At 50.7% G+C, this 13,885-nt stretch overlaps 1 protein-coding gene across 1 annotated transcript in view; it reads right to left on the bottom strand.

Moving 5' to 3' along the window:
- LOC104028017 (ankyrin repeat and fibronectin type-III domain-containing protein 1) overlaps nucleotides 1–13,885 on the bottom strand; it is a 221,210-nt gene that overhangs the window by 175,309 nt on the left and 32,016 nt on the right. Inside the window, exon 3 of the mRNA XM_075718985.1 lies at nucleotides 10,795–11,012. Within this exon, the coding sequence (XP_075575100.1) occupies nucleotides 10,795–11,012 (218 nt within the window). The remainder of the gene's footprint in view (nucleotides 1–10,794; nucleotides 11,013–13,885) is intronic.

The raw sequence follows: 13,885 nt of genomic DNA, 5'->3' as shown, positions 1-13,885 counted from the left end.
CAACCAGCAAGTAGATCAGGCTGCTAAGATTGAAGTGCCTCAGGTGGATTTGGACTGGCAACATAAGGGTGAATTATTTATAGCTCGGTGGGCCCATGACGCCTCAGGCCATCAAGGAAGGGATGCAACGTATAAATGGGCTCGTGATCGAGGGGTGGACTTAACTATGGACAGTATTGCACAGGTTATTCATGAGTGTGAAACATGCGCTGCAATCAAGCAAGCCAAGCAGTTCAAGCCCCTTGGGTATAGTGAACGATGGCTGAAATATAAATATGGGGAGGCCTGGCAGATTGATTACATCACGCTCCCACAGACCCGCCAAGGCAAGCACTATGTGCTCACCATGGTGGAAGCAACCACTGGATGGTTGGAAACATATCCCGTGCCCCATGCCACCGCCCGGAACACCATCCTGGGCCTTGAAAAGCAAGTCCTGTGGCGACATGGCACCCCAGAAAGAATTGAGTCAGACAACGGGACTCATTTCCGAAACAACCTCATAGACACCTGGGCCAAAGAGCACGTCATTGAGTGGGTGTATCACATCCCCTACCATGCACCAGCCTCCGGGAAAATTGAGCAATACAATGGATTGTTAAAGACTACCCTGAGAGCAATGGGTGGTGGGACATTTAAACATTGGGATACGCATTTAGCAAAAGCCACCTGGTTAGTCAACACTAGGGGATCTGCCAATCGAGCTGGCCCTGCCCAATCAAAACTTCTACGTACTGTAGAAGGAGATAAAGTCCCTGTAGTGCACATGAAAAATATGCTGGGGAAGACAGTCTGGGTTACTTCCCCCTCTGGCAAAGGCAAACCCATTCGTGGGATTGCTTTTGCTCAAGGACCTGGGTGCACTTGGTGGGTGATGCGAAAGGATGGGGAAGCCCAATGTGTACCTCAAGGGAATTTGATTTTGGGTGAAAATAGCTAATGAACTGAATTGTATGATATTAATTGTTTTATAATACTGTATGTTATCTCTTAACTGTATGTTATCTCTTAACTGCATGTTAATATAATAATATAGTAGGTTAATATTAAGTATATAATACTGTATATTATGATTGCTATATGCCACATCAATGGTATTGCAGTAAGAATTGCCCAGCTTAATGAAAATGAACTTTGATGAAACCATGTTGGAATGAGAACTGACTTCAGCATGCAACAGTCCAACACTGCACACCACCTCTCCTGCTCTGAAAGACCGTGATGACAGATGGAACCCAAAGTCATGGGCTAAATGAACTCAATGGACATTTTAGAGGGATGGGCCATAGACGAAGGGAATGATATCTGTGTGTATATCAAGATAGGGAAAGCGGTGGTGATTAATTGGAACACATTGGAAAGGGGAGGGCCTGTGCATGACGTAGATGGTATAGAATAAGGGGTGGATACTGTCCTGGTTTCGGCTGGGATAGAGTTAATTTTCTTCCTAGCAGCAGGCATAGTGCTGTGTTTTGGATTTAGTAGGAGAAGAATGTTGATAACATGCTGATGTTTTTAGTTGTTGCTGAGTACTGCTTATGCTAGTCAAGGACTTTTTCAGCTTCCCATGCTCTGCCAGGCGCACAAGAAACTGGGAGGGGGCACAGCCAGAATAGTTGATCCAAACTGACCAAAGGGCTATTCCATACCATATGACGTCATGCTCAGTATATAAACTGGGGGGGGTTGGCCGGGGAGCAGCGACCGCTGCTCGGGAACTGTCTGGGTATCGGTCGTCGGGTGGTGAGCAATTGCATTGTGCATCACTTGCTTTGTATATTATTATTACTATTATTATTATATTGTTATTATTATTATTTTACTTTATTTTATTTCAATTATTAAACTGTTCTTATCTCAACCCAGGAGTGTTTCTCACTCTTACTCCTCCGATTCTCTCCCCCATCCCATCAGGGTAGGGGGAGTGAGCGAGCGGCTGCGTGGTACTGAGTTGCTGGCTGGGACTAAACCACGACACCTCCTTTCAGGTAGTTGTAGAGAGCAATAAGGTCACTCCTCAGCCTCCTCTTCTCCAGACTAAACAACCCCAGTTCCCTCAGCCACTCCTCATAAGGCCTGTGCTCCAGACCCTTCACCAGCTTCGCTGCCCTTCTCTGAACATGCTCCAGCACCTCAATGTCCTTCTTGTACTGAGGGGCCCAAAACTGGACACAGTATTCCAGGTGCAGCCTCACCAGTGCCGAGTACAGGGGGACAGTCACCTCCCTGCTCCTACTCCTGATACAAGCCAGGATGCACGACCAGCCGGGTTAGCTCAGTTGGTTAGAGCATGGTGCTAATAACGCCGAGTTCACAGGTTCAATCCCTGCTTACTGCAGGGGGGTTGGGCTCGATGATCTCTCAAGGTCCCTTCCAACCCAAAGCATTCTATGATTCTATGATTCTATGCTGTTGGCCTTCTTGGCCACCTGGTCACACTGCTGGCTCATGTTCAGCTGGCTGTCTACCAACACCCCCAGGTCCTTTTCAGCCAGGCAGCTTTCCAGCCACTCTTCCTCAAGCCATGTAGCATGGCATGGGGTTGTTGTGACCGAAGTGCAGGACCTGGCACTTAGCCTTGTTGAACCTCATACAGTTGGCCTTGGCCCATCGATCCAGCCTGTCCCAGATCACTCTGCAGGGCCATCCTACCCTCCAGCAGATCAACACTCCCACCCAGCTTGGTGTCATCTGCAAACTTACTGAAGGCGCATTCAATCCCCTCATCCAGATCGGTGATAAAGATATTAAACAAGACTGGCCCCAAAACAGCCCTGGGGAACACTGCTTGTGACCAGTCACCAACTGGACTTAACTCCATTCACCACAACTCTCTGGGCTCGGCCACCCAACCAGTTTTTTACTCAGTGAAGAGTACACCTGCCTAAACCATGAGCCATCAGCTTCCCTAGGAGAATGCTGTGGGAGACGGTGTCAAAGGCTTTACTAAAGTCCAGGTAAATGACATCCACAGCCTTTCCATCATCTACCAGGTGGGTCACCAGGTCATAGAAGGAGATCAGGTTGGTCAAGCAGGACCTGCCTTTCATGAACCCATGCTGGCTGGGCCTGATCCCCTGCTTGACCTGCACATGCTTGTTGAGCGCACTCAAGATGAACCGCTCCATAATCTTCCCTGGCACCAAGGTCAGGCTGGCAGGCCTGTAGTTCCCCAGATCCTCCTTCTGCCCCTTCTTGTAGATGGGTGCCACATTAGCAAGCCTCCAGTCATCTGGGACCTCCCCTGTTAAGCAGGACTGCTGATAGAGGATGGAAAGTGGCTTGGTAAGCTCCTCCACCAGCTCCCTCAGTACTCTTGGGTGGATCCCATCCAGCCCCATAGACTTGTGAGTGTCCAGGTGACGTAGCAGGTCATTAACTGCTTCCCCCTGGATTATGGGGGCTTCATTCTGCTCCCCGTCCCTGTCTTCTGGCTCAGGGGGCTGAATACCCTGGGGATAACTGGTCTGGCTATTACAGGCAGAGGCAAAGAAGGCATTAAGCACCTCAGCCTTTTCCTCATCCTTGGTGGCAATGTTCCCCCCTGCAGCCTATAAAGGATGGAGATTCTCCTTGGCTCTCTTTTTGTTGTTAATGTATTTGTAGAAACATTTTCTATTATCTCTTACAACAGTGGCCAGATTGAGCTCTAGCTGGGCTTTTGCCGTTCTAATTTCTTCTCTGCATGACCTAATGAGATCCGTGTACTCTTCTTGAGTTGCCTGCCCCTCCTTCCAAAGGTGGTAAACTCTCCTTTTTTCCCTGCGTCCCAGCAATAGCTCCCTGTTCAGCCAGGCTGGTAGTCTTCCCCACTGGTTTGTCTTACGGCACATGGGGACAGCCTGCTCCTGTGCCTTTAAGACTTCCTTCTTGAAGAATGCCCAGCCTTCCTGGACCCCTTTGCCCATCAGGACTGCCTCCCAACCAGTGTCCTGAACAGGCCAAAGTCTGCCCTCTGGAAGTCCATGGTAGTGGTTTTGCTGGCACTCCTCCTTACTTCGCCAAGAATTGAAAACTCTATCATGTCATGGTCGCTAAGCCCAAGACGGCCTCTGACCACGACATCTCCCACAAGTCCTTCTCTGTTTGTAAACAGCAGGTCAAGCAAGGCACCACCCCTCGCAGGCTCACTTACCAGCTGTGTCAGGAAGTTATCCTCCACACACTCCAGGAACCTCCTAGACTGTTTCCTCTCTGCTGTGTCCATCCTCCCGGTGTGCTGTAACAACACCTCTGAGATGTCCAACCCTTGCCCAGATTTGGATGAAGCTGCCCAACATGCACAGAAAGCCCTGGGGAAGGCTGGGGGTGGGAGGGGATGAACAGAATAAACCTCTGTCCATCAGGAAAGCATGCAAAAAAACATTTCTGCACAAAGAGGGATGATCCTGCTCCCAAGCAGTCTGTGTGCTTGTAGGCAGGCTGGCCAGGAAGGGCTGGCAGAGCCCAGACAGTAGGTTTCACTGCATGGAGAGCCAGCAGGCGCTGCAGAAGCAGTGGATGCAGAAAAAAAAGAGATAATTATTTGCCCATCTTGCGCCTGTCTCAGCCAAGCTCTCCAAGGCATTTGCATTCATAAGGGACAGAGTAACCAAAATTTTGTATCACATGCCCAAGGCACAGAATAAATTCCTAGACTGCACTGGGGGATTTTCCCCCCTCCTAACAGCAGAGATGCAGCCAAGTGCGAAACAGCCCATGTCGGAGGTGAGCATGAGAAGTATAACCCTCCAGTCTAATCCAGGTTCTGAGAAAAGTAACCACTGCTGCTTGGGGATCCCACTGCCCTGCCTGTGCCTTGCAGCTCAGAGACCCACCAACCCAGCGATCGGAGACGGGTGCCAGAGACACCTGGCTCTGGCAGCTCCAGCAGGGAGGGGAGCCAGCATGGCTGGCCAAAAACCAAACATAGTTGAGCAAGACTCATCCCAGAAGATGCCCTTGCACCTGATGAGCCCCTTCACACCCACCAAGCAAAGCAGCAGCATTTCCCTATGGTGAATGGCACGTAAGATCATTTCTGGCAGCACTGACCTCACACAGCACCTCTGGGCCACTTCAATCTGTATCATGAGTGTGGCACTGGCTGCACATCCTGGATCCCAAAGAGCAGCCGTAGGCACATCCACCCCATCTTGCTCAGTTTACACTGTTTATCACAGATACTTGTTCCCAGTTTGGCTTTGAAAAAGTTAGATGTATCGCACTGTCCCCATATGCCACCAGGAACACCCTCTCTACCAGCCTAGCTTTGAGTGGTCCCCACAAAGCTGCCCCTCTAATTCCTCCCCACAGGAGATATTTCCCCTTGTGTGGGGACGCTAAGAGCAGACCCACAGAACACTCTCCTCTTCCAAAACCATCACCACTTTTACTACAGGCATCACAAAGCATTTGCTGGGACACTACAAGCTGCTGTTGCAAAGAAAACAACACTCACCAAAGAAATGAGCCAGGTACGTTTTGGTTTCAAGCATTACTGTGTCAGTTCCCTCCCGCACTAATTCGCAAAGCTGAATGATTCACAGGTGGCCTCTCCAACTCGGTGCCTGCTCCCAGGGACTGCTCTGCTGCCTGCTCTCCAGTGAATAAGCTGCTATCCGGCTCAAGTGTCACATTATTTTCAGGTTCATATGTTTTTTTAACTACTCCTCAGTGAACAATAGTCAGCAAGTGAGCAATTTGCCAAGGTGGGGTTGGGCACAATTAGATGATACAGTGTGCATCCTTCATCTACCTTTGCCTTTACCTCCTTAAGACAGTCGCTGCAATTGTGCTTTGCAAAACTGAGGGCAGCACGACGACACTCGTCACTCTACTCCACCTCTTCATGAAACACAGTTGACCTGCCTCTTGTATGGCTCCAGCCTCTATTTTTATTATTTTTTTCTTTTTTTTTTTGTTACACTGAACTACAGGGCACAAACAAGCATTAACTGGCTGTTTCCTAACATTTTCTGAAATCAGGTATGAGAGAGAGCAGTTTTGTAGCAATGTCAGAAAATAACCAAATAAAATAAAGCAAGCAGGAGAGTGTTACCACCAGTGTGATTTCACCGGCATCAGTGGGATTACAGCAGGGCTGAGCCTGACTTTGCTGTCACCGTAAGCATCACACCAGAGCCTCCGGCACTGGCTGCATACAGGAGACGATGAACTGCACCCAACAGGCTTGGTAAGTCCCTGGACACTTAGGAACAAGACCAAACTGTCAGGATAACACAGGGATGGGTCCCACTAAGCAGAAACCATTCTGCTCCAGGCTCTGCCCAGCGCACCTGGCACCAACAACCCAGACTGGGTTATTTACATCCCACAGACTGGTACTGCTCTGGGGTGAGGCAGCTTCTGCACAGACCCATGCGCTCCACCTCCCCAGTATCACTGCAGTGTCCATCAGGAACAGGAGGAGTTTCTGGACTGATGTCCAGAATCCATAGGAATAGGAAAACCTGGATGGGTACATGTCAGCCAGTGCCTGCCTCCTCCTACAGTCCAGGCATGATTAATAACTTCAGTGAGCACAAGATTTGATCAGGTTTCTGCCACAAAGCAAGTTGGTCTCCTCACTGCCTCCTTTTCCCAGGCTCTACCATTCCAGTTAGCCTTTTCTCCTTCATTACGGGTTTTGTAAGGCAAGGATTACCTCTGCTCAACTCATCTGTAGAGCTCCCAAGACAAACAGGGCTCTAGGTCTTTCCTGGAGGACACAGACATTTCATAACAGAATGACTGCCTGCAAGAAATACCATACAAAAAATAATAATAATTAAAAAATAAAATAAATCAGTGCATGAGAACACAGCCAGGTAAGCAACACAACTTTGAGTCTCACCTACTTGAAACATGCATGAATTAAAGCAAGCAGAAGCATCAAGCCAGTTGTGGCAGCAGCAGGGATGGCAGAGCTGCAGCAGCTGCTGTGGCAGTGCAATGCCAACTGCCACTCTCCTCCATCTCACCTGGGAAAACTGGCTAACTCTTCTGTGATGCACAAAGAGCAGCATTTCATTTCAGAGGAGCAGAGGGGTCAGGATAGACACCCACTGCAAATCAAGCTTATGACCCATCGGCCAGCACGCCAGGACCCCAGGCACTGCTGGCTCTTCCTCTCTGGGGAGCAGTGGGATCTGTGCTGTTTAACAGGCTGCCTTATAACATCATGCCAGTGGGCAACACCAGAACAACTGGCCTAGATACAGAGTACTTCAAAATCCCAAGGGGAAAGAGTACAAATTCACTCAGAGCCCTGCTGTAATCTGCACTGACTGTCCTAGCAATCATCACAGACAGTGACTGAGTCCTGGGTGACCTCCTTTAATGCTCCATAAGGCTAATACTGAGTTTAATAGGTGCCTGTAATGAACAGGGCTCCTATAAAGACAAGAAGTTTCACCCAGCCTGTAACGCAGCCGTCATTGTTCTCCTCCTCCCCCCAGGCAAGGGACACTGCAGAAGGTCCCATCTCTGCTCCTCACTGTGTGTCTCGGAGGCAGTGCAGATCTAGCTGGGCATGAAACCCAAAACAGTCCCTTGCCCATCACTGACTGACTCAAAACACCACACACAAGGTCTCAGAGCACAGCCCCAGCCTTGGCCATGGCCACCAGCTCCACCAGTATGGACATGCTGGACCCACTGGAGCAAGACAGAAGATCCGTGTGAGAGACAGATGTCAGAAGCTATCGAATGCTCCTCTTTCTCTAAGGTGGAAACGTCACCATCATTACAAGCCTTAGAGGAGGTAAAAGGAAAGGCTCATTAGCTAGAAAACTCGTTCTGACAATCACAAGAATTGGAATTCATTTAAAATTCAAATTATGCAAATTCAAGCAATCTGTACGTGCAGATCCATCACATGCCAGCAGCGGGACCACAGACACGTGCCACCAGCTATGTGGCCAGGGAAAATTTGCCCTTCACCGCACTCTTGGAAGAAGGCAGGCATGCTCATCTCCAGCAGACACGGGAAGGGTGGCCGGAGCAGGATTTACAGGTGCTCCCTCCACACCGGCAGGGAAGCAGAAAGATGCCTCAGCAACACCAGCAGCACTTCAGCATGCCATACCCCAGGGGTGCAGGGAGGCAAGCCTCAAATGTTTTCAGATGAGCTACAATAAATTATCCCTTGGAGAAGCTTAGATGACCATGACCAACACAAAGCCTTTGTTAGGCATAGAGCCTAATCAAATGGATGCAAGACAGCGGCACAACACAGGATGCATGCGGGCAATAGCTCTGCCCCATCTCCATCCACCCTGCCAGGTTAGGGTCCTGGCTTCCCCCCCCAAAAGCCCTGCATCAGGAGCTTCTCCTCTCAGCAATTCCCAAAATAGAAAGCCGAGCAGCTGCATCGCAAGGCCAAGGCAGCTTAGGCTGTCAGCACGGAAAGAGCAAAGCCAGAAATCTAACATTACGAGCTGGGTAAGTGCAACAGCCTGGAAAAATGAATCAAGCTCTAAATATGGACTTTCCTAAAAGGTCCCAGATGAGCCAGTGAAGAAAACGCAAATCATATTGTCTCCTGTAAATGCTCTGCCATGCACGGGGAGAGTGGCTCTCACCTGGCACCAATTCCTCCACCACCCACACTCAGAGAGCCAGGGCTGGGCAGAGCAGGCATCGCACAGCAGGCCAGGGCACAACACAAACCCAGGGGAAACCTCCAGCATGGAGATGGAAAGAAATTACCAAACCTTGGGAGGGCATGGACCCCAGCACTAGCTACCTGCTCTTTGACCTAACTTCCCCAGGTTGGCAGGACCTTTACTTTGAACTCAAAAACCAGGTGCTCTAGCTGTGTGGGGAATACTGGTCTCATACCGGCTCAAGCCTCAGCTAACAAGCTGCGGGCTCAGCTTCCTGCACACTTGCTGCCCCGAGCCTCCACTGAAGGCCCGTGCTGATGCCCTTTCCAGGTAGGATGAGTCTGCTTTTCTCAGTAGGTCTCACAGGGTCACAGCCCGTGGCTGAGCCTACAGCAACATCTTTTAGCTGTTAAAACAAACTAGAAATGACATAGGCAAGGGGGGTGGGGGTGGGGGGGGGGGGTGGAATCACCCTACAAAAATCCTGCTGTTCCTTGATGGACATAAATCAGTTCCATGGGTACACCAAGGCAAGCTAAAGGTCCCCAAAACCCCATGAAGTGAAAGGCCAAAGCAAACCAGCTGCAGACAGCTCTGCAAACCAGAGCTACCAGCATGGCACTGAGCAGGCAGCTGGCTGGCCCCACGGGCGGAGGGCAGCAGGTTGCCCCATGGGGACAGACAGATCCCACGTCTCCACAGGCACCAGGATGCTGGCTGGGCTAAGAGCCCAAGTCTTTCCAGGCCTTTTGTGCCCATCTCCACTGCAGAAGGGAGGCTGGGGGTGACAGGTCTCACAGAGATACTGAAAGACCCAACATCTCAGCAACCTCCTCTCCTTCCTGCTCTTCTGGGCGCAGCTAGGGGCTGCAGATCCAGGCTGAAAGACAGATAAAGCGGATATCCATGCCTTACCCCACAGCAGGATCGCCTCATCTTAAACACCTCCAACATCTTTCAGCCACTCATCAAACCCCCATCCCACTTCTGCTCATCTCCAGCCCTGAGGCTTTCACCTGCTTCCTGAGACCGAGGCAGCAGCTCCCATAGAGACGGTTCATGGGTGCTGCTGGCAGTGCCAGGTTTGTGACCAGATCCCACAGACTCACCCTCACGGGCATCCACTACTGCTGCACACGGAAAAGCGTCGACATGCTGCCGAGGTCAGAACTGTCCTCTCAGGGAGAAAAGAAAAGGAGCGGCTATGTTTAACAGTCCGTCCAAGCACAAGCAGAGAGGGCGAGCCCCCAAAATCACACTGTACAGCAGTGACGCAGGCCAGAGGACACCAGAAGCAGCATCAGTCTGTGTGACCTGGCAGGGGGGATCAGCCCCTCCTCTGGGCTAGAGGAAAGTTAGCGACAGGGGAGCAGGGGGTCTCAAAAGATGCATCTGTCTAAAGCCTACAAGGCAGGGTGAGCACCACTGTCTTAGCTGGCAGCTCTTGGTGGCATTTTGGGTTGCATGGGCACCCACTCCCCCCTCCACCCCCATTGTGTCAATGCTCTCACCCGTTTCCAGCCATCTCTGAGTGCTTTTCAGCACAGGGACACCTGAGCCCTCATTACAACCCCAAGGCTAGTAACAAGGCAGGAGGAAGGCCATATGAACACCTATATCAGGTGTCTCTGGGAAAGAGAAGAGGCAAAGCCCATTAAACATTGATCAGTCTCCCACAGCTACAGCACAGCCCTGACGTGTCCCTGCAGTCCCACCACCAGGATGCTCTGAAGGGCCAGAAAGGGCTGAGCTGCCCCAGGGTCTCAGCACTGGCTCGTTGCTCACCCCAGCCCCTCACTGTGCCCGTCTGCAAACCCTCAGAAAGACCCAGTTGCTTGTGCAGGTGAGGCAGAGGACAGGAAAACTCATTTCCTACTTTCAACCTTGTTTCATACTTTGGACGGCAGCACCCAGAGACAAGGCGCTTGCCCCATGCATCATCCAACTGAGCAACAGCCACCTCCAAGCCAGCCACAGCCCGGCAGAAAGCGGGGAGCCAGAAACCCTGCCAGGCGAGGCAGACAGGGGCTCTGCCATGATGTGGGCAAACTCAAGCTGCTGCCACCATCTGCTCCACCAGGCTGGAGTGGCCTCTTTTTCTGTTGTTTTGGTAATGCTGCGCATAAAAATAGCTCTCCGACACATTGGTGGTTTTGGGAAGCTGTGTGCCTGTGAACGCAGGGGAGCCAGATGCCCCGATACTCACGAATTGCCGCCGCAGTTTGGTCTTGACGCGCTCAGCCTTCGTCTCCGCCGGGTGGACGGCATAGCCAAGGGACCCCAGGTGGTTGTCAACCGACAGGCTCTTCCTCATGTAGAAGGAGCGGGTGCGGAAGTAGCTGAAGGGGGCATCCTCCACTGCCGTGCCAAGCTGGGGGTCCCTGGGGGGGTCCGTGCAATCGTCCTCCAGCCGCCAGGCCTCCCCTGGGGAGCAGAAGGACATGCCACCCCATCAGAGCCACATCCTATCCCTCCAGCCCACCAGTGGGGATACCCAGACCTCCTCTGCCCATCCCGCACCCACCCACATGCCGCAAGGTACGGGTGCTGCAGAACTCACTGCCTGGAGGGGGTCAGGGCACATCCCTGCCACAAGCACCTCATACCCCTTGCCTCTGCCTGCCCCAGGCAACAGCCCTGCTCCCACCCTATCCAGCCTGTACATATCCACAGCCCCCAACCTCTTCCCGGCAGGAATTGGTCAAATACAGTTAAGCACAATGGAGACTTGGCCAGAGTGAGGGCCTCCAGGCACTACTGCTGTATAAATATTATTACTCAGAATAATCAGCAGACCAAAATCCTAATACTTAAAAACTTCCTGCTATTTAACCCTAATAGGGTTATCCCATTTAAAAGGGTCATTTATCAAGAAACAAAAAAATTCACTTATTCTTCATCACCCTAAGTCCAATAAGACATTCCACATCAAAAGAAAATGTTTTGGGTTGGGGAGGGAGAGTTTGTGTTTTGTTTTTTTTTTTAAAGGAATAAAAATCCTACAATAAGAACCACACACCGTTCTTGCTGCTAGCATTAATGCTACACACCTGTATCAAACCTCTCTCCTAGAGGTATTCACATGTTCTGTACTTGGTAATGATAATAAATCTTGCTTTGTGAATGAATGGGAAAACTGAGACACCACAAATGTTGCAAATTGCAAAAGGATTTACTGCCATCTCCTCCTCCAGAAAACTCTTTATGGCACGGCCAAGAGCAAATCAACAGCCAAACCAAGGACAGAAACCAGATCTCCAGTCTCCTCAAGCTCTGCACAGCCAATCGCCAGCAGCAGCATCTGATGCAGCACTGCAGGGCTGGAGCACCCACAGACAAAACCTTATTGACACTGAGAAAGCAGCGGCAGCAGAGGACAGTCAGCATCATGCAGAGCTGGCGCTCCCGAGGTAGCACTGACCATATTTCATTGCAACAAAAGGGAAAATAACAAAACACAATAGGAAATGTCTCCATAATATCACCACTCTTCTCTTTTCCAAGGAGCTTGGATGCCGCATGCTTTTTGCTGCCAATCTCATCTTTACATCTGGAGTCTGCCCTGCCTCCCACCCCCCAGCCATAAATCACTTCTCAGTACCCATTAGAAATAAACAATAAAACCGTCTTGCTCAATTCCTGCAAAAGCGGTCAATTATTAGCCATTGCAGCCCAAAAGGCTGTCTCACATGATTGTCTTCAGAAACTCTCTCCCTCTTGCAGGCAGCATCTTCCCAAGGCAAGATCATTTGTCTCTGGTTTCTGAAAAACACGGCATCTTTGAGTATGAATTACCATGACCCTGCTACGCCAGGGTTGAGGAGCAAAATACCTCCAGCATTTAAAGCAAATAAAGGGCCTAAGGTAAAATCCAGCCACAATTCAGTGAGTGAAGTCTAGTTTGCCCAGCAAGGCTGTGGGTTTTACATTGAACATGATGAGAGACAGGCTGGACTACAAGCCACCACAGCCTCAGAGCAGCGACTGACCACTCCATCTTTTGCGTCTCAACAAACACGTCTCTTCCCCAAGCTCCCCGAGCTTTTTAAGGTATAAAGACAGTTCACTGCATGCAAAGTCCTGCCAGTGGATCCGAAGGGACTGAATCAAAACCAGCAGAACCGAGACGACAAGAGGGAAGAATAGAAAGGAAGACAGCTTAAAAATGCAAAGAGGCAACCTGGAGCACAGCACTACCTAGCATCACATCTTTCTTTTTTTTTCCTCCCCTACTTTCAATTTAATAAGCTACTGCTGCTCCTTTCCAAATGTCAACACAGGAACTGCTGTTTGAAAGCTGTGATTATTCAAGGCACAAACACGTCAATCGGAGCCCAGATCCAAACTGCCACCACGAGATAGCATCGCTCCAGGGACACAGCAGGAAATGCCACGACACAGGCACCAAGCCTGGGAGGAGACCCACCCACCATGCAGGAAAATCACACACGGAAGGAGGAACCAGTCCTGCTGCCCCTGCTCATCTGCAATGCATCAGCCTCCACCTACACCATCCTCTGTCCCCAAGGCCATCCCTTCCCAGCCTCACAGCATGCCCAGGCAGTGGCCACCACTGCTCTGCCACCCTGGGTGAGGGAGGGCCAAGGCTGCAGGCTGAACATAGCCCAGCTGCCAGGGTACAAGGGAAAGGACAGCCACCTGCTGTACCCACTCTTCCACGTAGGACATCTCTCCTGAGGATGAAGGAGTTGGTGTTCAAGCCCCACAGACCAACAGGGTCACATCTGGTCTCACTGTTTCCCACTGATTTTGCTGTTCTGCACAGCCCTGGAGCAGGACGAGCTGCAGAGCTGCTCCCCTCCAAACCTCTCCCTTGCTCAGGCAGAAGGCCTACAGTCCCTCTTCCCTGGGAATGGGGAGCCAGGAACCCCCCTACCCCAAAAAGCTTTTCTACATGCTGAAGGAGCTTGCTCCTGATTTTTACCAAACAAGTAAATCAATGATCAAGCCCAGAGCCTGGAGAGGTCAGAGGGGAAAGATCAGGAAGTACCTGGAGAGGAAATGCCAGGGACAGGAGCAAGCCCACAGACTGGAGTCCAACCATCTTTATGCTCTTCTGCCTTGAAGCTGGTCACTTCTCTGCTGTCCAGAGCTACACCTGGCAACATCAGCACCTCTAAAAAGATTAAGCATCTTCTTGGGCTTGACAATAACAATGGCTGCAAAATCTTTCTTCTTTCTGAATTTGAAGTGTTGGAAAGGACATGCACCAAAGGATGGAGGGGCAGCAAGGACAGAGACCTGCTGTCTCTAATACTTCCTCTCTCAGCACAGAC

The sequence above is a fragment of the Pelecanus crispus genome, chromosome 11, assembly GCF_030463565.1.
Source record: "Pelecanus crispus isolate bPelCri1 chromosome 11, bPelCri1.pri, whole genome shotgun sequence".
Lineage (NCBI taxonomy): Eukaryota > Metazoa > Chordata > Aves > Pelecaniformes > Pelecanidae > Pelecanus > Pelecanus crispus.
Note: the sequence above shows the minus strand (reverse complement) of the source record. Positions and strands in the feature narration are given on the sequence as shown.